The sequence below is a fragment of the Podarcis vaucheri genome (assembly GCF_965113315.1).
Source record: "Podarcis vaucheri genome assembly, chromosome: 2".
Taxonomy (NCBI): domain Eukaryota; kingdom Metazoa; phylum Chordata; class Lepidosauria; order Squamata; family Lacertidae; genus Podarcis; species Podarcis vaucheri.
In genome coordinates this window covers 79927621-79952266 of record NC_138760.1, presented here as the reverse complement: position 1 = coordinate 79952266, position 24646 = coordinate 79927621, and the positions used below count along the sequence as shown (strand labels likewise).

At 40.8% G+C, this 24646-nt stretch overlaps 1 protein-coding gene across 3 annotated transcripts in view; it reads right to left on the bottom strand.

The window, feature by feature from the left end:
* Window positions 1–23563, bottom strand: part of POC1A (POC1 centriolar protein A) — a 30510-nt gene extending 6947 nt beyond the window's left edge. Inside the window, exons 1-9 of one of the 3 annotated variants that reach the window (XM_082213305.1) lie at window positions 23090–23562; window positions 18726–18810; window positions 17647–17818; window positions 16597–16776; window positions 15031–15138; window positions 12816–12931; window positions 11508–11641; window positions 7322–7390; window positions 5396–5548 (exon numbers count right to left, since the gene is read on the bottom strand). In XM_082213305.1, the coding sequence (XP_082069431.1) occupies window positions 5396–5548; window positions 7322–7390; window positions 11508–11641; window positions 12816–12931; window positions 15031–15138; window positions 16597–16776; window positions 17647–17818; window positions 18726–18810; window positions 23090–23107 (1035 nt within the window). In that variant the 5' untranslated portion in view covers window positions 23108–23562. Of the gene's footprint in view, window positions 1–5395; window positions 5549–7321; window positions 7391–11507; window positions 11642–12815; window positions 12932–15030; window positions 15139–16596; window positions 16777–17646; window positions 17819–18725; window positions 18811–23089 lie in introns of those variants that run through there. The other 2 variants (XM_082213306.1, XM_082213307.1) reach the window with 2 other exon arrangements.
* Window positions 23564–24646: the final 1083 nt, after the last annotated feature.

The following is a 24646-nucleotide window of genomic DNA, read 5'->3' as shown; positions in this document are numbered from 1 at the left end:
ACTCCGTGTTTTAGACCACAGCACCACCCGTGTCCCTTGTAATCTGTGGCTTACTGGACACAAACCTTTAAAAGGTATGACATAAAATAAAAGCAGTCATAGATTGTCCAAGTGAAATGGCTCCATTTAAGAATTTTTCAACTTGCTCTGATTAAAAAATAGAATAAAAATAGAACCTTCCAATAAAATATTCTGAAGTTCAGCCTGAGAATGAATGCAGAGTGGAGCATATCATGAGTTTCTCTAGCCCTGTGGTAAAAAACTAAATTTAAAGAAGGGCATGTAAAACTGACTCAAGTTCTTCATTATTACACCTATAGTTTACACAAGGTTCAAAAGGGGCTTTCCCAAGCCTTTTAAGAAGATCAGCCCCCACCCTAAAATCACAGTACCGTTGATCAAAGATAAATAATACTAGCAAACCAATATTTGGTACTATCTAGAAAGAATCATAAGATCAGTGCCAAAGCCCTTAATTCCTAGCACACACTTAATGTCATTCACAACTTAGCGCTTTTAACTTTATTTTTCAATGAAGGAAGCTGGAGCCTTCAGACCCTTTCAGCCAAGCAAACACACATACATGTGCATGAAGACAATGGCACTCACTCAATGGTTATCAAACCACAGAAAGAAAAATTAAGCACAAGTCACTTTTCAAAGCTTGTTCGCAGCCAATATGCAAAATTCTAAACAGGGACTATTTAGAAGGGGTACTGTATAATTACACAAGTGCAGAGAATAATCCTATTTTAGTTCATTGTTCCTGTGCACAATTTGAAGAGCACAACAGAACAAAGGTATTTGATACTAAGTACCTACTTAACAGGTACTGGAAATATTCAAAAGAACAGAACACTGAACGGTAGGAGAGACAAGCCGTTTGTGGGACTATTATTGGCAACAACATAATTGACTAATTTATAGCTTCTACTAGGTGAGAGCTGCAACTACTGTGGGTTGGGAAAGAGAATAAAAGCAATCCTCTTTTGAAAATCCCTATCACACTCCCAGGCAGCAGACTAGTCTTGCTAACTAAGGGGGTTGTCACAGACTGGTTGGACACAGAGGAATGGTGGGAAGAACCAGCTGGGGAACCTCCTAGCGAAGAAGGCCCCTCCTGCTGTGACAAGCTCCCCTTCCCACTGGTCTCCCAGAACCAGGAGAGGAATGAAGAGGGAGGAGGTTAGCTTAGTGGGAGGCAAAGTCTTGGAGAAAAACCTGACAAAGAGGGGACTTGGGCAGCTGTGGGAAGACATGAAGCTTCAGTCTCAGCAACTGCTTCATGGAGGCAAGCTGCCGCAGATGAGTCACTGTCCTGTGCAGATCCTGTTTTTGTTAACAAAGAGTTAACTCCAACTTGCTCAGTGTGATTTACTGCTGGCTCGCTCCTTCCAAGTGTTTGCAAAAAGAAAAAGAAAGTTGTTTGTCCAGCAACTTATTTGGGCCTGCAGAAGCTGAACTTTATTCACAAGTTGTTTCAATGGTGTCAGTCCATATTTATTGGGTTATAAAGAGCAGCCATCCTTCATAGAAACATAAAATTCAACAATAATTACTTGGCATTTATATATTGCTTTTGAATGTTTTAATACTGTATATGTTATCTTATGATGCTAACAACAACTCCTCTACAAAATCCAGGTTTTAATTTCCATATCACAAATTGGGGGAGATTGAGGCTGAAATCCCTCCTAGCACTACATACTGTAGCAAGTTCATGGGAGAGGCGAGATATGAACCAGGGACCTTCTGCTTCACAGCTCAAGTTTCTTTTCTCCAGCTAGCATTTCTCAAATACAAACCCATGTAAAATGACAAAGATCAAACACATACGACTCTTCCTTACTGAGTTCTCTGCAGTTTTACATTTAGGGGAATTCCGAACAAGAGAAAGAATGCCATAAATAGAAAGCAAATTGTATTCCTATCCTCCCTAGAAATTGTGTAGCCATGGTACAAACTAGAAAGCCCACTCTCACTCAGAGTAACCAAAGTTATGGAGATTGTATACAACTGAAAGTATATGGCTAATCTAATGCATCAGATAGTCTAGTTAGGAATAGAAGGAGAAACATTCGATTTTCAATTTTAAACTAAAGAAGTGCTTACATCTCATGACAAAATTCAGGTCATAATAAAAATATTTTCACCTATCAGAGGAGTTATTTTAGATATGGGTAAAGGATTATTTCATCCCTAGCTGCACAGAAAAAGAGTAAAGAGTGACACCCAGTGGAATAACTCTCCTAAGAAAAAGAAAACACTGAGCAGATCCTCTGGGGCATGAGTTTTTGTAGAAAACTGGCAGTTATAAAATGCATCATAAGAAGCAAAAGGTGATAAAGCCAAGGTAACTGGAAGATAATCCAACCAGACAATAAATCTACAGTCTTCCAAAAGCTTTCTTGAAACCTGAAAGCCAAACCCATCAGCAGTCTGGGTCAGCTCAAAACAAAACGTGTCAAGTATGCCCACAAACATTAGAAAGAAATAATAAGCATCAAAATTAGTAAGGCACTGTACAATCAAAACAAGCTATTTCTTTCGGCAACGATGAAAGACGATGCACAATCTGGTTTTGATTTGGGAAGTGCTGCTTAGTAGAACTAGCAAATTACTTAATGAGGAAGTGAGGACTTCCTTATTCCAACAGACGTTTGGGAACTGACTGCTATTAATGAAAAGGGCAGGTGCTGCAATGTTTTTACTGTAATTATGTGTACATATTTAATAGATCTTATAATTTTTAATTCTATTAGTGCATATTTTTTTAAGGATTAAAAAATGTTTTTAGCTGTTCTTATGAGTCCCTGTCAGGGAGAAAGGCGGGATATAAATAAAGATGAGAAGGATGATAAATACATGGTGATGACGATGCTCACAAGTGCTCTGCACATATTAAGTCCTTCTTTTAGGATTATGCCATATTATTCTAATCTAAACTAATTAAAATTGCCTAATATTGGAGGAGCTGGGATAAAAAAAAAACACTTTAAAGGGGGGGAAACCCTCAGCTTTCAATACACACCATCTCACTATTCTCTACTCTAGAGTTATTTGTGCCACCTGATAGTTTTATTTTATTTTGTGCCATTTTAAAACTGTTTAGTGTGGGGAAAGAAAAGTTGCATTCTGTCTTTTGGAACTTTTATGGGTCAACCATAAAAATAAAAGAATGCGCACGGCAACAATTCCAAGTTGCATTTAGAAATATAAGCAATTTCATGGTTGCTCAGCAACATTTTGTTGCAACTTTATCCGTTGCTCAATCAATGAATACATACCAAGCAGTGGGTTGGACCCAGAGCTGCTGCTCCCCCCCCCCCCGCCGCCAAAGAATAGAAGAGACTGCAGTCCAGTGAAGGTTCCCCACTGAAGATAGGGAACCAATTATCATTGATTCCTCCTTCCTCCTCCTTTTATTCACAGTCTGGGAAAAGTTGAGGGAGGGAGGCAGGAAGTCTAACCACTTTCATTTTTATTTCCCCCAAATCCAAAACATTCGTTTAATAAATAAATAAATAAATAAGTTTTTGAAGGTGTCTTTAATATGAAGGACACTTAAATAGTTCGACTGACTGAACACTGCCATAACCTTTTGCCCTGGTTTCTTTTTCTGATACTGTAAAGACAAAAACAGGTAACAGATCAGAGCCATTCAATTCCAAGGTTATGTAAGGAGCACGGCATGCACTAGACCTCTTGAAGCATCGCAGCTCCTGTGCTGCTCTACACGGGAGCTGGGATGTGCCTGGTATCCCTGTACACACAATTGGGGGTTCCAGGTTGTATGGAATCCTTCATGCATACAAATGTACCTGTGAAGGCACAGGCCAAAGAGGGAAGGGTAGTGGACACTCACCCACACCTGTTTAGAGTGATACAGGCCAGTAGAGGACTGCAAAAGTGACTAAATCCAGAAAAAAACCAAATCATGTGCTCAGAGGTATTCAGATCTCTCATGATTACTAACCTGGTTAATTTTTTTTGCTTTGTTTTTAAGAGGAACCTTTTTTATCCTACAGGGGCCACAGAGACAGGATAAACAGAAAAGATATAGCAGCAAGGGATAGGTGTAGGCTTCTAAGAGGCACAGGCAATAGTAGTCAAGAAAGACAAAGAGGAACTCTTACAAAACTCTGGGTTGAGTCTTCAAGACATTCTTCCACAAGCCTCGGGATAGTATTGTTATTTATAAAATTTATATACCGCTCTTCATCCAAAGATCACAGGGTGGCTTACAACACAAAACTCAAAATGCATGACATAAGAAGAAGAGTTTGGATTTGATATCCCGCCTTTCACTCCCTTTAAGGAGTCTCAAAGCGGCTAGCAATCTCCTTTCCCTTCCTCCCCCACAACAAACATCCTGTGAGGTGAGTGGGGCTGAGAAACTTCAAAGAGGTGTGACTGGCCCAAGGTCACCCAGCAGCTGCATGTGGAGGAGCGGAGACGCGAACCCGGTTCCCAAGATTACGAGACTACCGCTCTTAACCACTACACCACACTGGCTCTAATAAAAACAATAACTGGTTCTCTCCAAAAAAAAAAAGGTTTGGGCTATGATCCTATAGCGCACCTTAGCTAGGAGTAAGTGCTGCTCTACTTAGTGGGGTTAACTTCTGAACAGACATTTATAAAAGACTGCACTATGTATAGAAATTTGCTCAGGGCTTTTTTGTCAGCCGGAACTTGCCGGAACTCATTTCCTGCACCTCTCAGGTGGATGCCATTGCCATTATAAGAGAACAAGGCTTATTATGGTGAGCTGTGGCATTCTTTTTTCTAGAAAAATCGCACTGGAGTTGCTTTTTATGACATAAATACTCAAAAAATTACATTGTGCACGGTGTAAGCTATTTAATTTAATCACTTCTCCTAAGAGAAGTTCCAAGAAAATTGTTTATCCTACTCCCCCCCCCCCATCCCCTCAAAATGCATTAAAAATCTGCTGTGGGGGGAGAGAGATGAACCAATGCCCAAATTAGAATGAATTCCTAATTTGAGAGCCACAAGGTCAGAACAGAAAGCACATCTGGCATATGAGCAGTTTGAGAAGAATTTGCTTACATAAAGAATAGCTGGATGAAAAAGAACAAAATGTTATAGTCCGCAACAGAAACAGCCCAAGAGACCACTGACAAAGTGCAAGAAGTGGAGTGCCTTACACGGTAACCAGATGGGTAACAATGGGATTATTGGACTTGAATGCCAGGCTTTGCTTTCTTTATCACCAACATGCAATGAGAAGCTCAACCGGGATTACAAATAATCTATCCCAGAAAACTAGAACTATGGTAATGGAATTTCTTGAGAGCTATCAGTTCTACCAAAGTGTGGAATAACCAGAGAACTGAAAAATCTAGAATGACCATCAAGGACATCAACTTACCACACTGTTGGAAGATCCATTCACATTCATACTGGACCTCTGTGTTCTCGGTGCATCACCGTAGTCAGTGCCATTCACATTCATATTGCATTTCCGTGTTTTCAGCAGGTCGCCATAATCAGCAGCATCAAAGTTTGTTTTCCACACCATTACCTGTAAAGCCATTTTGAAACAGCTTTCAAACATACAACGATTTGGGTAATAGCTTGTGTACAATTCACAGGATTAAGATTACATCTTCCCCAGAATAAAAAATACCATGAAGCTTTTCCAAACTATGTTTAATTAATATTGCCTCCCCAACAGAGTAGTTTTATTACAAGCTATTTATTTTTTTAAAAAGCTTTTGAAAGATTGGCCCAGAGAGCACATGGTGCTATTAAGTTTTTGAAGCTAGGATTCCGTACTTCCAGAGAGCACTGATGCAAAATAAAACTAATAAATAATAATAATAATAATAATAATAATAATAATAATTTATTTGTACCCTGCCCATCTGTCTGGGTCTCCCCAGCCACTCTGGGTGGCTTCCAACCAAGATTAAAAAGACATTAAAATGTCACATATTAAAAACTTCCCTAAACAGGGCTGCCATCAGATGATCAAAAGCAACTTTGAGATTAGAAACTAAACTGGCTACTTTTTAAAAAAGTTTTCAAAAGCATGCAGATTGTTTGGGGCTGTATCTAACAAGCCTTCATTGGAAGAGCCACTTATTAATGCTTTCCTATTTTTATTTGTTTTAACAACACAGAGAGAGAGAGCGCCACTCAGTACAAAAATGAAAAAGTTAGGTCACTAGTAAGTTGCCTCTATATAATAAATAGGTAAGAAGCATAGATTAGATCCTTTGGTAAATGTCTGTGATTCCTATTAGTACCTCTTGGCAAGGGCAGACTATGGGGGAATACTGCTCAGGTGCAAGGACAGCTAACTAATGGTAGGTACTGGACTCCTTAGGCCCAGCACACCTTAGGGAATGCATTCCCTCATACATATCTCCTTGTTCTTTTAAGATCAGCTGGAAGTGTCAGCTCCAAGTTCCATCACCCCAGCGATGCCAGACATATCAGTACCAGGAGGCCAGGGCTTCCTCTCTAGCAGCGCTGCAACTTCTAGAACAAGCTCATCAAAGAACTTCCTTAATTCTGACACAAATTTGCCATATTTCTTCCAGGCTTCTAAAAGGCTGCTTTTGATATCTTCTCTTCTTGTTTGTTTCTAGTTGCAATACTCTTTTGTACTCTGCCTTGGGCATTTTTATAAAAAGGTAGCAATTTTTTTTCTAAATTGCATTCAACTGCTTTCAAATTAAACACAAGATTTCAATATTTTAAGGCAAGTTTGCAGACACAGAGAAGAAAGTAAACAGAAGAACGGAATGGCCATATCTAAAGCTCTTGCTCTCTCTCTTTCCCCATTTAGGCCTAGAAACACCACCAAAATATTTGGTCTTCCAACTGGCCCTAAAATCCCACCGTTGAGACATGACAGCGTTATATTTATGTAACTTATTGCAACTCATTTTCCTGAGCTCCATTTCAGCTGGTTTATCCCATCTTCAACTACCAGTCATGACTAAACACTGCAACACAGCCCACAATCTTGGACTCTGGTGAAAAGGAATGAAAGGGCTGGGCTGGACAATATTAACATGCTGGTGGCCTTTTATACTCAATCTCCAAACTCAGGTTGAAAACAGTTTGCTGAACAAAAATTTTCTAAAGGATCAGAGGAGACTCTTATCTGTGATGCCTGCCCTTGGCCCACTGCATTTTGTCTGTAAATATATATTTTAAAATAAAATAAAATAGATATTTATTGTGAAATTGCAATTGTAATTTGTTGTAATCCATCTTGAGAGATGTGTATGAATTAGAAAAAAGGGGGGGGGAGTTTTATAGAAAATAAACATGAAGCAGATACCTGTTCATCGAAGCCTCCAGAAGCAAAGAAATCTCCAGTTCTCGAGAAAGTAACACAGGCAGCTGGTCCCTGTAAGAGAACAACTCATATAGTATGGATTGAACAGCCAGAAACTATATATTGAAACGGGCAGTGGGAGTGGACCTGCTTTTCTCTACTATCTATTGCCATATATTTGTTGCAATCCCCATGTAGTTCAACCACAACTAAGCATCAATGTTGACTGAAAGCATACTTTTATCATGCTTTGCAGCCCCGAGAGGGTATAAAGCAAAGAGGTTCTTGCAGCAGCTTACAAAATGTTCTCTGGAGTCAGGAACATGTCCCCACGATGCCAAGATTATTCAGGTGGCATTCCCCCTCCCCACCTACATCCCACTGAGGTCCTCTGAGGCTGCAAGGGGGTGAGGCTGAGCAGCTAGATCACACGCAACCCATGATGGCAGCATGTTTTCCCTTGCTGGCAGGCAACAACTCCCACTGACGTCCTCGGAGGCAAGGGAGTGGAGCTGAGAATGTACAGCTATGACACGCTAAATAACCTTACCCAGTGATAGTATCTTGAACCTCCAATTATATTTGCACAGAACCACCCACAGCCAAGCAGAGCAAGGGAAGATACAAAATTTAGAAGTGCCTACTCCCTTTTTTTAAAAAGATCTCCAAAACTGTACAATAGGTTCCAAACTACTAAAATACTAGATTTAACCTCAAAAAAAATTGCTGGCTGATTAAATTATGTGAACAAAGTCATGCCATGCAAACTTTTGAGAAGTAGCTAGAATACAACTTGGTTACAATAATGTTATGCTCAACCAGCGTAGTCATTCAATCCCGATATTCCAAGGTTAGTGATTCTCCCAAGGTATTGCCAGAAATTCCCCTGAGTAAAAACTGAATCTACCCACAGATTTGTTCTGCACTCTTCTAGCCACTTACCTGGGATTAAGCTCCACTGAACTCAATGGGACTTATTTCTGAACTCAATGGGACTTACAACACACATGCACAGGGCTATCTGTGCATCCCCAGATGACAAATCATGGCCACTGAATGTAAACAAGAGACTAACTATTTGTTTGGGACAGTTTTGTCACTGGTATGATTAATCTAGAAATAAGTGTGTGGGAAATATAATTCCAAACATTTATGTCCAGTATCTGCCAGATCACATTTTGAAGGAGAAATGAAATGTGCATTGCTGAGCTTTACTATCAGATGATTCCTACCTCAACGGATTATAATCTATGTAAATTTTTCACACAAGGGAGATACTGTACTTGCAATTATACATTGTGGATCGAGGGCCCGACCCCGCTATGTGAAATAAATACACAAGGACACGTGATATAAGGTTAATGGGCAAGAAAAGGCCACAACTTTATTGATTACAGCAGTGAAAAGGTATTAGCTTAGGCATTGGATGACTATAGGTGGTGGGTTTATTCAACAGTAGGTGGAGCCTGTTGATGCTGATCCAACTATAGGCTCACCCCCTGATGTCACCGAGGGTCGTGCCATGGCCTCCCGCCAAGCAGGCACCGGACAGAATACACGACTGCCAGATTCCTTTAACGGAATAACCCACGGTAGATAGCATAGGCGATGGCCACACCTAGCCCTTGACACACCACAACACATGAATCCAATGCCTAACCTACCCACTAATACCACAAAAGTTGTGACGATTGCTACGAGGTAGGCAAAAAAACCAAAAGGCCTAATGCCAAATGGAAAAATTCCTACCAGGCCCCCCAGACAACCAGGGCGACCAACCTAAGGTCCATAGCAAGGCCAAAAACCTATACCCTGAGCTAAATGGGAGTGGAGGGTGGGTGACTCGCTGAGGGACGACGACGAATGAGGAGGAGGCGGAGCTAGCACCACAGCATTAAGCTGCTACACACGCCCCCCGGAGGCACCTGGTTGGCCACCTCCAGTGGGCGTGGGCGCCAGCCAAGTAGGAGGGGAGGGGGCTAATGCCCCCTACCAGGGGCAGAGCTCGGTCTCCCGCCCACAACCACTCCCCTCTCTTCCAGGGAGGAGAGTCTTTATCTTCAACATTATGCTTAGGGACCTTTTTATAATAATGAGCAATGCAAATTCCCACAACTATCTTCCTTGATGTGATTAAATTAAAACAAAGCAACCACAGTGGGTATATGGATTCTATTGCAGAACTAATCTTAAAACCCTATCTGTGCTATACATCTAAAGCGCTATGATACCACTTTAATCAACCATGGCTTCCCCTAAATAAACTTGCAAAGTGTAGTTTGTTAAGGATGCTGAAAGTTGTTATTTGTTATTCCACTCACAGAGCTACAATTTCCATTTTGGGAACTGTAGCTCTATGAGAATAATAGGGATATCCTAACAACTTTCATCATCCTTAATTCCCAGGATTCTTTGGTGGAAACCACGACCATTTAAAGTGGTTTAAGACTGCTTTCAATATATAGCGCAGATGGGACCTTAATGTGAGAAACCATAAAAAACAGTAGCATTATAGAAGCATTTTAATATTAGTCCAGATTTAATATAGACACATCCACTGGGACTTGTTCCAGATAAAACTACTCAATAAATATGCTTAGATTTGCTTCTACTTGCATTATACAGTACTCCTGTGTTGTACCCACACCTATTCAGTCTTGTTAATTCTTTGAAACAGACTCTCATTTGTGGTCTATACATTACATTCTATGGCTCCCCACTAAAAAAAAGTTGTTTCTCTAAAGATGATTATAGCTTTGTCTCTATCAAGCCTAGTTTATCTATCCAATTACATGTCCTAAGAATGGGTCTAACCTGCTAGCCCAACAATTGTTCCAGCCTTCCCCAAGCTGGTGCCCCCCAGATGTTGTTGGACTACAATGCCAATCGTCTTTGGCCATCAGCCATGCTGGGTGGGGCTAATGGAAGTTGGAGTCCAGCAACATTTGCAGGGCACCAGTTTGGGGAAGGATGAATTATTCTATCATGTAGGACAAATTAGACAGCAAGCACAGCTTTATCAAAAAACAAACAAAAATCCCACAACCCTCCCATTGACACACAAAGAGAGAGAGAAAGAGAGAGAGAGATGCTGTACTTCTGCACAAGTTTTAATGACCACCCAAGAATTGCATAGTTCTGAAACGTTCTGTTTCTGTACAAGTAAAATGTCAGCAGTGGGCCTATGTATTCATTCCAAGCCCTGTTTGTACTTCAAGAAGAATGTATTCCATAAACTGAAAGCCTTAAGACGCAATCACAGCAAACCAAATTTTGCAGCTGCAAATATCAGCAGCGAGTTAAAACACCATTTCCCCAATGATCCTTCTGGTATGAAGAGTAAGCACCATTATAATTGAAGACAGCAATGTAAACTTGGCAGCCTTCTCTATGTAAACTAGTACTAATCAGCTAGTAATGAATTCCTGGTAAACCAATAGTTGCGTCAAAGCGCTTCTAAGGAATCCTGAGGCTTCTCTCATGAGTAATTGTCCCAGAGCATCAGTCCAGTGCCAGAACAAGAACCAAATCTGAACCAGGCACTAACACGCAAATTACAAGAATTTAACAAGCTGTTCATCCAAGTAACGAATATTCCCTGTAGACTAGTCACTTGACTTACTGTCATTTCTATCAAAAGCCATTTAAAGCCTACTTATTAGTCCTATAAGATTCAGCACATCTATGCTATTAGGTCCCGCAGAACTCCATCTCATCTCCCACGCTTGTTAGCACCTACATGAAACTGATGAGCAATGTCACCCAGAGATTTTACACTCCCTGCTCTATTTCTGTTTTACATTGGATCCAGGTGAGGCAGCAAGGCAAATGAAGAAAGGCATGGCAACGAGAGCAATGGCTTTTCTGTACTGCCAAGCAAGCATCGGTTGAAATGTACTCCATGAAATGGAGTTTCAGACTCTTTGGAAGCCAAAGAGAAGGAGAAAAGAGCAGACAAAGAAATAGAATTCTCAGTGAACGACTCAAAGCAAAGGCAGAAACATAAGAGAGGAAACCCAAAAAGACTTTTGAGACAACTGCACTCCTGCCTTTGAGAGGAGAGGGGAGGCAAATCTACTTGAGTCCATTATAATATCACAGGGGAAGGTGTAGTGTACACAAACATGCGTGTGGAGCTTTGAAAGGTCTACAGTAATAAACGACTCATGTCTAAAGAAGTTCTCCTCACCTGGTGGCCATGAAGTGTATACAGCAGTCTCCCCTCTAGTAAATCCAGTATTTTTAGAGTTGAATCGTTGGAAGCAGTAATGAGGTAGTTTCCAGAGGAGTGAAAAGACAGGCAGTTCACTGAAGCACTGTGAACTAAGAAAGAAAGAAAGAAAGAAAGAAAGAAAGAAAGAAAGAAAGAAAGAAAGACAGCACAAGTTACCAATACAGTTTGACATTAAAAAATACAAACTGAAAAAGAAAGGTGGATAAGGTCCATACATCAATACAAAAAATGGCTGAAAGGCATTTCCCCCCCTGCTTATGATTTTCATCTTATATCAATGTAAGTTTTCAAGGACCTTCAGAAAAATGTAGTCCTATGAAAACTGGCACTGCCTCAGAAGTTCAAGGTCTGCCATAACTGCAAGTTAAAACACATACACACTTCTTTTCCTCCAAATTTTAATTTTTAACAGAATAAACACATTAGTCCCAGTTGTAGCAATAAGCAAGTCTACAAAGATTTCTGACCACTACACCCGTCTTGAGCCCCTCTGGTTAGCTGCACTGATGTCAGATAGGGCGTGGGAAGCCATGAGAGGGCAACTGAGTAGTAAGGGAGAGTTGTGGAGACAGACATCAGACCTGGAAATCCAAAGTTCATCAGCATCATCTATTAAATTAAACAGTATGTATGGCCCAGGTACCATAAGCAAAGTGTAATTCAGAAGACCATGGCATGTGAAATATCTTTGGATTAACAGCAACCTAAACCAGCTTCTGTATATTTGAAAAAGAAGAGAGAAACTGGAGTCTTCAATCCAATTTGTTTATGCAGACGAATTCCCTACAGCTGCAGTAACATTTTATTATGAATAATAAGCTTTATACACAAAATACCTTATTGAAACAAAAATGTCATTCCTGAAGTTTAACTAAAAACTAGCACTCTCTCTGTATAACGGTGTGATCACATTTTATTTAATTTCTTTAACTTTGGTACTGTACATTTTAGAAAAATTATCTTCTTTTAAACCAAGTGTGGGGAAGCTTTGGTCCTCCAGATGTCGCTGAACTACAACTCACATCAGCCTGAGCAAACATGGTCAATCGCTAAGGATGATGGGAACTGTAGTACAGCAACAGCTGGAGGGTCAAGCTTCCCTATGCCTGTCCTAAGCCAATGGTTCTAATTCAAAATTCTGCATGCAGCTCTTTCTGATGTTGGAAGCTATGATGGCAAAACTACCTTTTTTGTTTAAATTATCCACTTCAAGAATCAAGCTACAAGTTTAGCAAGGAAGACTTCTAACAGCGCATTGCTTACCTTGGTAATGCTGCAGAAGCCTATTCATCCTAACATCCCATACTTTCACTGTGTTGTCTGTGCCAGCTGCAGCAATACATGTACCACTAGGGTGGAAGTCCACATGAGGCACAAAGCTGCGAAAAGATGGGAAGACAAGATCAAATCTCTCTTCTATTTTGGAGGAAGAAAAAAAACATTTTCATCTAAGCAAGTAGCGAAAAATACTAGCTCCTCACAAGTTGTTCTTACAAAACATTGTGCAACTTCATAGTAAGTTTCCCCTAAAGTGTGTAAGATGGATATTAAATGTTTTTATCAGCCAGTTTTTGCTGTCCCACATGGTAAAGTCACCATGAGACTTTGCTCAGCCCATTGTATTGACTATTTCACTGCAACACTGGCTCTCTGTGCAGCAAAGAAAGCCACAGAAGGGTGAACTGAACTATCATTCCCATGGTTTGGGGATTAGAGAAACTTCCATTAGGACGCTTATCTCTTTGGATGTGATTATAAGGAGCCCTACAGAACACTGCTCACTCCAGAGAGGTCTTGTCCTCTCTGCACAAAACTACTGAAAGCTGTAACATACAATCTCACGGGTAACACAATATTCTCTTAATTTAGAGCCTTTAATGATGTTATATAACATTAATAAATAAAATTAGCCTAATGTGTTGAAATCAGTGGATTATGAAATTACCGATTCCTGCTAAAATACTGAGGACTTAAAAAATGGAACAACATTCAGTCTCCTATAGTCTCCTGAAACATCTGAGCTGTCAGACATAGAAAAATGAACAGGAATAATTGAAAGCTGAGAACTGCTGAGACCATTAATGGTGCAACTATTTTGCCTATTAATGTTGTCAATAAATGAATTTGATAGCTTATTGAAATTTGCATCTTCACGTTACGTTAGGTAGAACTTGGTTTTTGGGTTTGTTTTGTTGTCAGATTTTTAAAAGCAGACATTAAAAAAAAGAGCAACATCACCCCGAAGATTACATATTCCTTTCTCCAATTAAGGTCCAGATGCAAGTGACTGCTGAGCCCTTGGCTGACAATCATTATTTATTATATTTTGCCCCAGTCTTCCACCGGGGGACTCAAGGTTACACTTCTCCCCACTTCTCCTGCTTTACCTTAACCAACAACCCTGTGAGATGAAGTAGGCTGCCTGAAAGACAGTGAAAGTCCCATGGTCACCCAAATAACTTCAGGGCGGAGAAGGAATCACAAAAAACCTTGCATTGCCACAGAAGAGCCTAAAAAAGAGAAGTACAGCCGTACCTCGGAAGTTGAACGGAATCTGTTCCGGAAGTCCATTCGACTTCCAAAACGTCTGTAAACCAAAGCACAGCTTCTAATTAGCCGCAGGAAGTTCCTGCAGCCAATCGGAAGCCACAGAAGCCCTGTCAGATGTTTGGGTGCCAAAGAACATTTGCAAACCGGAACACTCACTTCCGGGTTTGCAGCGCCCGGGAGCCAAAACGTCCAAGTACCAAGGTACAACTGTATCTGCTATTCCCCAGTACCCTTGGAAAGCTAAGACAAGTTCATGCATGACCCACTCAAATCCAACACCCTCTGTGGTAAGTCCCCCATCGGGGACAAAAGTGAGCCTTATCCCAAATCCCAGGTGGGAGTGACTTTCATTGTTTTATTTCTACGTATTCCATATTATATTATGTTGTTAGCCACCTGGGGCTCAAGGAAAGGTGTGATAGAAATGTTTGAGATAAATAGGAGCTGTCCTAAAGGGCATGGCTGAGCCAAGCGAAAACAACGTCCAGAACACAGAAACGTTTTAAGCATAGACTACAAATAATATTTATGGAACTAGTCTTCAACAAGACTCCCTCACAATATCTATCACACGTGGGTACATTCAAATGGGCACGGTCACCATGTAAAACCAACACTGTTTTTAAAGAAACTGTGACAACTTTAGCACTAGTGTGACTCAGGCTTAAAACTCATATAATAAATGCTTGCGAGTCTACAAAAAAACACACCAACCTATGCACAAATGCAATTGTTATTATCTGGCTTCTAAGCTTAGTGTGGTATAAAACGTTGTATTAAAATTACAGAGAATGTTCACAGAATGAAACATACAGCACATAAGGAGATACAGTATGTTCTTGTACATCAATATAACAAAGCTCTAATCGAGGTTCCAGAAGCTGAAGGCCAGTCCCCTGAAGCCCCAAGGAAATGCACCAATACTTGCCCACCATGTTCACAGAAAGAATGTATACATTCTCTGCTTGTTTTATCCCAAAGTTTGACAGTTTTGTCATCACTGGATGATACTATCAATCTTCCGTCAGGAGAAAACCTAAAATAAATACATTCATTAAAGCAAGATTAGGAGCAATATAAGCTAGATCTGGATTGTCCTCAGTGACAACAAGATCATTATTTCAAAAGTTAATGGCTAAGAGACACTTGTGCTAAGCAAAGAGGGTGTTATTTAACTAAGTTTTACTCAAAATAGACTTACCTTTGTCATGTTCATTAATTGCAATGGGTCTACTCTGAGTTAAAACGTAGGTAAATACCACCCATAGGCCTTTTTCAAGGACTCTTCTGATTGTAATTTGTTTTAACCAATTGTAATGTTTACTTATAGTTGGTAAATTGCCCTGGGACTGAAAAATGATGGGCAGGTAAGAAATTCAATAAATAATAAACACTGCTATTGATTAACTCTTAGGAGTTTCCTCTTTGACAATCTATCTCAACAAGATTCCATCAACTATGCATATGGTCAGAACAATGGACTTTTCCATACACAGACAATCCTTTTGAGATATTACAGTAACAAACAAAAACCACAGCATGAAAATGTAAGCTTTTCTATTAAACAATCCTATTGGACCAGTAATTAATGAAATACTGTACAGGTAAGTCTTATTTTTCCTTACAATTATTTCCCCTTTCCCCCTCTTTTTGTTATCTAAAATTTAAGCCTCTTTGGAAGGCTTAATTATTGGAAACCATTTTAAAGAACAGTGGTCATAGTCAGTAGACTTATTGAAAACACGTGGAGAAACTGATGGAGAAGATCAGAAACTAAGAAGACCAAGTATTTGTTAGAGATTGGAGTAAATCCGTAGTTTATCCAAAAAACCACAGTAAGCAGTTAAAATCATTGGTAGCGTTGTAATGAAATTTGTAACATGAAACTGATTATGATAAACTAGGGATACACAATAGTTGGAAAAATTACAATATGCAAGAATTTATTTATTTTTTTAATTTAAGAACCCATGGGAGGGAGGGGAGGAAACTGGAAGGTTCATGCAACCTTGTAATTGGATATATGTGAGAGATAATACAGTATGTATAAAATTGTGAAAAAATAGTAAAAATTTATTACAAAAAAAGAAAGAAACCAAAGCACTTATTGAAATCTATGGATTTCAGAAAGTGCACTCAGTAGAATGACTTAGATAATGCTGCTTGGTTATATCCAACTGACTGCTTCTTCTAACAATGACAGTTCCCTTCCAACAAGACAGGAATTAGTTGGAAACACAACTAAAGCTCTGAAAGGTGGCTAACACCTAAAGTATATTGATAGCCAGGTTAAAAGATGAGTGGGTTTATAAGTGAGTTAAGCAGAATTTCAGATCTTCCTACAGTTGTGTTCAGATCTTCCTACAGTTGTGTTCTTTTTTTTTCTTTATTCCCCCCCCCAAAAAAAAAACTAGGTGCGTCCTATGGGGCAAAAAATACGGTATATATCACAACAAGGTCAACAAAAAAAGGGGGGGGAGAGAGTTTTACTTACTTCGCACAGCGAACCCAGTTTATGTGCTGACTTAGTGAAAATAAGAATTTTTGTCTGTGGACAGCCCAAACTTTAACTGTTTTGTCATCAGAGGCTGTAACCAATGATTGGCCATCATTAGAAAAGTGAACACTTCTGACGGTTCCTGTATGAGCCTTGAAGGTCGTCGATTCTCCCTTGCTAAGTTTAGGGGGGAAAGCACAAAAGATTAACATACTACATTCCACACAGTATGAAGCTTATGCACATTTGCCTACTGGCTTCTAATATATATATTTACATTAGGAGAAAGCTGTTGGTTTAAGCCTCTGGAGCATACCAAACACAGGAAGAAAACTGTTTTACTTAAATCTAGTTACTGGAATGGCTCCTAACGCAGACAGTCTGCGTTTGTATCTTTTACGCAGAACTAAAAAAAAAAAAAAATGTTTAAAGTAGTAAACGTCAAACAGACTCGTTCCAATGATGCAATTTAAAGAAAAATCATGTAAGAACGTCACATCATAGGTCTTGCTGCAAAAAGGAGAAAGACGTCTAAACATGAGGGGCATACTATGAGTTTGAGAAACTTTTCAAGAGTAATTCACATTTAATTATACACATACATCATTCCGCCCTGAACTTTTTTGCACAAATAAGTGACGAGCTACAAGCATATTTGTGTATTCTTGTATATGATTCTGCTGCTTACATGAAAGTACAGAACATCAAGCTAGGAAAGGTCAAAGCCAGGGTTTAAAAAAAGAAAAAAGGCATTGATTCTAAATATATTTCATAAAATCTATACACCACTTGATTGTAAAAAACCCGAAATGTGTGTGAAACATAGGAACTGCCTTGTAGCAAGTCAGACCGCCCATCCATTTGGCTCAATATTGTCTACAATGACTGGCAGTGGCTCTCCAGAATTGCAAACACAAATATGCCCACGGACAGTCAGTGCAATGCTGAGTAAGATCAGCAAATCGTCTGGTTCTGTACAAGCAGCTTCCTATGCTCCTAATAAGAGAAATAACACACATACAAAGTGCTCAGATAGCATATACTTACACACTTGGAACCCACAAGCGAACTGTTTTGTCTCTAGAACCTGAAGCAATCAGATGGCCGGATGGTGAAAAATGCACACTCAGGACTGCATCTTTGTGACCCACAAAGCGGTAGGCTCTCATTTGAGGTTTCATACTCCAGATCATCAGGCATGAATCCATAGAGCCACTTACTGACAAAAAGAATATACTACCTTTCAAAATTATACTCAAAGGAGAGATCATATACATACATACTTGGCAGGAATTTCAGTCACTAGTTTCAATTTCTCTCTTCCTTTCCTTGAATGAAAGTACAGTGGTACCTTGTTTTGAGTCTGGGATCTGTTCCGGAGTCCCGGAAGCTCAGCGAAAGGAACGCTCGACAAAGCGCCACTCTGCGCACACACACAGAGCAGTTTGCGCTTCTGCGCATGTGCAAGTGGCAAACCCAGAAGTAGCCCGTTCCGGTACTTCCGGTTTGCCGCAGATGTTCACCGAAATGGACGCTCAACGGGGCGGACATTCGGGAAGGTATTACTGTATTCACTAATCACAGAACTGAAAGCAAGCACACAAGCATTCCAGTTCATCCCCGTAATTGAGAGAAATACCTCTTGAAGTATATGCAGTCTCACCTTAAAAACAGGCAAGGAAGGAAACCAAAGAATTACAAGCAACCATTTAGAGAATTTAGTACAAATGTCCTTTATTATCACATCATTTTAGCTGCTTCCACCAAGCTATTTGTTTTCAAATATTTATATACTATCCAACAAAAAAAGTTCAAGGGGAATTTCAACTAAAAAATAAGATTATAATATATAAATATATGTGATTTTTTAAAAAAATAATAATCAAAAACCGAATAAAACTTAACAGATCTGCATGGTTGAACCAGCCTTTCATCTTACGACTCAGTTGCTCTACTGTAAAATCTCAGGTTTGCTGCTACTTTTCTTAATATCTGATAGCTAAAACCAAGGAAGGTACTTTAGTATGCTGTTAAGTCCAAACAGTTTGCTAAAAGCAGACTGAATGCTATTTTGTTCTACGAAAGAAAACTATACTAAGGAAAATTCTGCTTAGCTGACAACTTACCTAGCTGTTTATTATTTAGACTGAAATCCACACTCGTTACAGCATCACGGTGCCCTTTGAAATGCCTCTCCAATGTTGGATCTTCCTGCAAGAAGAAAGAAGTCAATACTGGATTAAATTTTTGACGGCTACAGACAGTATTTCCGAAGCAAGAAGCACACTTTATATATTTCTGGATGCTGCACATATGCCATAGCAGGCATCGTGTTTTTGTGTGTGTTTTTTGTTTTTTTTATTATTATTAAATTTTATTTCTGATATACACTATATATATACCCAGGCATCGTTTTTATTGTGATTTCTTACTGGTTTTACAGTTCCATTTTCTAATTTGCTCAGTCTAGTTTCAGATTGATAGCACAGCCTTTTACCGTGACTCGCCTGCTTGGAACAGGCAACAAGGAGCTCCAAGCAGCTCAGGATGCGTGCGAGCAGAGAAGGGACAGACCACTCAGTTCCTCATCGGCCAGCCCACTGCATTTCCACAATGGCCATAGGGGAAGGCAAGTCCTGTCCTCCACAGCCAGTGTAGAAACCAAGTGGGCTGGAACTGGAAGGCAGACAAGGGTTGGCGAGATCCATCTGTTCTCCACTGGTTCACTTGGTAGAAGCCAAGTAAGATAATCCTATAGGTCAGTGGTTCTCCAAGGGTGTGGCACACCACACTGGTGTGGCAGGAGAAGATGGCAAGTGTGGCAGAAAGATTCCATGATAATCAAAAAACAATTTAACATTTCAGTGTAGCATAGTATAGTATATTACCAAAATATTTCTTTTTAAAAAATTTAAAAACATTTATTCAAATGTTACAACACATTTTCAATCAATTTATTTCTTTTATTTGCATAATATGGATAGATATCTTTTCAAAATGAGAGCAGGAGTGCCAAGTGATACTGAGGACAAAATCCTAGTTGTGATCCAGAATCGCTGTGCAAAACATCATAGTTTCTGGATGTCCAATGATCGTACTATAAAGTAATTGTGTTCTATGTTATAAATCAAGCACTGCTAGTTGTTGTTTCTTTTTGTTTTCCAATGCATTTCTTATCAGTAAAAAAGTTAACAACTACAAAACACACAAAGGCAAAGAGAGTAGAGGATAAGGAAGGAATTCATATGGATTTTTTTTTATTATTTCACAAAAATGCTGGAGCCATGTTCTTAAATGTAAGCATTTAAAATACTGTACCATTTTGCATTCTCTGTGGGAAGTGCAATACCGGCAGAGACAAATGCCAAGCACCAAACTCACACATGTATATTCTGTACACTGAGCTTTGCAGTATACCTCTCTTCCTGGGATTCTTTTCTTCAGAATCCAGTTTAGGATGCACAAGGCCATTTTAAGCTACAGAGCTCTGCCCAAGGATTATACTTTAATACTCTGATTAGATACAGTGGTGCCCCGCAAGACGAATGCCTCGCAATACAAAAAACTCGCTAGACGAAAGTTTTTTCCGTTCGCGATTTGCCTCGCAAGACGAATTTCCCCTATGGGCTTGCTTCGCAAGACGAAAACGTCTCGCGACTTTTTTTCTTTGACTAAAAACAAAGACATGTTTTGTTTATAAAGTTAATTTATTTTCCCTTAAATTTTTGAACTGCTCTTTACAGTATGTGTGACTTTAAAGAGCAGTTAATAAACTGTTGTTGTACCAAATTTGGCTTTGTTTGGACTTTTTTTGACCATAGGAACGCATTAATTGATTTTCAATGCATTCCTATGGGATTTCGTGCTTCGCAAGACGAAAAATTCGCTAGACGACAAAAATTGCGGAACGAATTAATTTTGTCTTGCGGGGCACCACTGTACTCTCAACATTCAACACACAAATACTTCTTTGGAAGGATCAGTGCAGGGCTGTATATAAACTATTATTCCAAAGAAGCAGAGTTCAGAGTTCAGAATTCAGCTTCCTAATAAAGTCCGTACTCATTTTTTAAAAAATTTCTATTGCTTGTGACTGTGAAGATATATTTGTCTGTGTGTTATCAATTCCTGCTAAAACTGCAGAAGCCAGGTTTCTTGCATTTGTTTAGCAGTTTCAAATTGCAAATTGGTTTAACTTGAATACTCCAGCTCATCCTGTTACATAAACTGGATGTTCTTGTGTAAAATTTAATTTTACTAAACACCATACATATAAACCTGGGATAATTTTGGGAAGAAAGCTATCCAAAATGGATTTTAATATAAGGAAGATGAAATAGCCTTTAGCCTACAAAAGCCAACACCATCTATTGAGTTTGTTAGTCCTTAAGGTGCCCATGACAACAGTTTGATCCTGCTGAATCAGACCAAATGTCTGGATCAGACCAAACATCTAGTCCAGTATCCTATTCTCACACTGGCCAACCAGATGACTATGGGAAGCCCACAAACAGGACATGAGTGCAACTGCAGCTCTTTGATCATGATCCCCAGCAGCTGGTATTCAAAGGCATACTGTACTGCCTCTGAAACAGACATCATGGCAAGTAGCCACTGAGATAGCCTTATCCTCCATAAATTTGTCTAATCCTCTTTTAAAGGCATCAAGTTGTGGCCATCACTAAATCTTGTGATAACTTTTTATAGAACAGTTCTAAGAATTACAGTTTATATAACATGAACACTGATATACAGTGTACATGCAACATGCATATTTTCAGCCACAGGTGTACACACCTGTCTCTTTAAAATGTATTGTGAGTAGCAGCTATTACATCACAATCCTAAGTACATTTCCTTGGAAACTCTCCTAGAATCAATGGAGGCTTAGGGAGCTTCCAGATCGTCGCTATTTGGAGTGGGGCTCAAATCCAGCAACAGGCAAACTGAGGATCATTTGGAGCTCTCATGCAACAAATCCATTTTCTCCCCACAAATCAGACTTTTTTTTGCTGTAAGGAAATTGACAGGAAAGTCACTGGAAAGTGTGGAAGTCATGTGCTTGATGCAGCGCTGTCTAACACCCACAAACACAAATCAGAACGAATGCTTGTTAAATAACCTTCCTGCAAACTTTGTGCAAACAGATCAGAATGAATTCCTAGAAGCAACATTACTTCTAAGCAGTGGGAGTTTTTCCTAGAAAAATCAGTACCAGTACTCACCATGAAGTTGTTATAGTAAGTGCTACACTTTTCAACAACAAAAAAGAAGTGCCAGTACTGCATACCCCTGAATTCCCCCTGGGAAAAAAGCACTGCTTCTAAGTAACAATAAGGGGATTGTGGTATTTGATCTAAAAACGTTTTTAGGTTTTTTGTTTTTTTACAGCACCACTAAAATGATATAAAAACAGCAATGCTCAAGAATGGCTATCTCTACATGTTGTTTTTCAGGTAGTTAGTTCCTGCAAGTCAGGCAAAACAACCCTGACAAAACCCACTCAGGAGACCAATGTGAAAAACAATACAACCTAAAATTGCAAAGAAGCAAAAATGGGGAGGGTTAGCCCTTAGGAAGTGATCAGAATTATCCCAAATCTGACAAACTGTGACAACACATCAGGACCCATAGCCTTCCCCACCCCCGCCGGTGTCTTTATTCATTACAATGACGTCTGGCAGGCATTCATGTGACGCTTTTCCCAGCAGAGGGATTCTGCAAAGCCGAAATGGTCCCTGACTTATTCTCTTGTAGCTGTTATTTAACGGGGCGGGAGGAGACGGGCGGCAGGACTTCCTACACAGAGAAGGGCAAACAGCTCTTCCTGCACCAAGCACAATCCAACCGACTTCAAGCCCAAAGTGCCATTTTTAAGCATGTTACAGGCAGGAGCTTTTAACATTGCGCCCAAACCACGTACTTCGCTCTCAAACCCTATTTTCTCCGCCCGCCCCACTATATATCTGAGAAGGAAATGTTACTCCAGTAAACGTGTTTTGTTTTTGTTTTGAAAAAGCTTGCTGGCTCCTCTCTTTGTGACTTTTTAGACAGCCCCAGTAGAGCCATGGTTCCCCACAGGGGAGCGATTGGGTTTTTAAGGGGGGCAATTCGAGAATGAGTTATGAATAGTTAATGGCGTTTTAGGCTTCCTCCACGTGAATAGGAGTTCACTTTTTGAACACTGTAATAAGAATTATATGTCGGGGGCGGGCGCTTTAGGATTTTAGAGATGCTTAGATGAGGCCTGGCCAAAAAAAGTTTGGGATCCACTGCAATAGAGAAACGTGTCGTGCTGGTCGCCGCCGCCCCCCCCCCCCGCCCACCGATCCCTTTTTGTCTGCTAACAGGGCGCTGCGGCTCTGCAAACTTGTGCCGACCGAGCAGCCGCGGTCTCCATCGCCCGCCCGCCCTGCTCCGAGGAGCCTCCCTCTTCCCGCCGCCTCGAAGCCCCGCTTGCCAGGCTGCCCGACCCTCCTCGGCCCCTTACCAAGCAAGCGAACGCCATGGCGCTGCGGGAGCCGGAGCCGGAGCGGAACCGACAGGCCGCCGCTGCTGTTCGCCGCCGGAGCGATTCAGTTTGCGCGCTCCTCGGGCCGCCTTAGTAACGGCGTCGTGCGCTTAAAGGGGAGGCGGGGCAGCGAGCGGGAAAGTGTCCGCCGACTGGAAAGCGGCGTCCTTTGAATGGAGGGAGCGGCGCCTGGTTTTCAAATCGAAGGGGGCGGGGAGTTCATGCTGCACGAGAGACGCTCTCGGCGCCAGAATGTGGCTTGCAGGGGTCTCGCATAGATGGATGGATGGATGGGTGAACTCAGGAATAAGCCTCCTTGAGTTCAGTGGTGCAAAAGTTAAGAGTGTCTTACTATGACCTGGGAGATCAGGGTTCATAATCCCAACTCAGCCATGAAGCTCGCTAGGTGACCTTGGGCCAGGCACTCCCTCTCCACCTCACCTACAGTGCTGGATTTATGTATAAGCTAAACACAGGTGGCCCTGTGGGTTGAACCACAGAGCCTAGGACTTGCCGATCGGCGGTTTGAATCCCCACGACAGGGTGATCTCCAGTTGCTCAGGCCCAGCTCCTGCCAACCTAGCAGTTCGAAAGCACGTCAAAGTACAAGTAGATAAATAGGTACCACTCCGGTGGGAAGGTAAATGGTGTTTCCGTGCGCTGTTCTGGTTTGCCACAAAAGGCTTAGTCATGCTGGCCACGTGACCCGGAAGCTGTATGCCAGCTCCCTCGGCCAGTAAAGCGAGATGAGTGCCGCAACCCCAGAGTCATCTGGGACTGGACCTAATGGTCAGGGGTCCCTTTACCTTTAAAAAAGTTATAGTTTAGGGCCCCACTCTCTTGGGGGGCCCCCCAAAAATTAAAGGGGGCCCAAAAAAATTACATTTCCAAAATGTAAGATAAAAAACAAATAAAATAAAAACTACATACAGCAACAGTGGCAAATGGCTTTAGATACCTATTAGATTCATAAATTGCCAAATAGCATATATTCAACACAAATGACAGCGACAATGTGTTGTTGACAAGGGACTGCTGGACGTATAAAGGGCCCCATTCCCTTCAGTAGCTTAGGGCCTCATCAAACCTAAATCCGGCTCTGCTCACCTACCTCACAAGGTTGTTGTGAAGATAAAATGCGGAGAAGTACTATGTGCTCCTCCTTGTGCTCCTTGAAGGATATAAATGCAATAAAGGAAGAAAATCTTACTCTGAGGAAAGTGGGTACAAGATTACAGCCTAAGACTGCGGGGAGGGGGGAGTCAAGTTGGAAATGGCTAGATACTGAGGGCCCTACTATTTATTTAATCTGTTCAGTATACCTGAAGGAGCGTCTCCACCCCCATCGTTCAGCCCGGACACTGAGATCCAGCGCCGAGGGCCTTCTGGCGGTTCCCTCACTGCGAGAAGCCAAGTTACAGGGAACCAGGCAGAGGGCCTTCTCGGTAGTGGCACCCGCCCTGTGGAATGCCCTCCCATCAGATGTCAAGGAAATAAACAACTACCTGACTTTTAGAAGACATCTGAAGGCAGCCC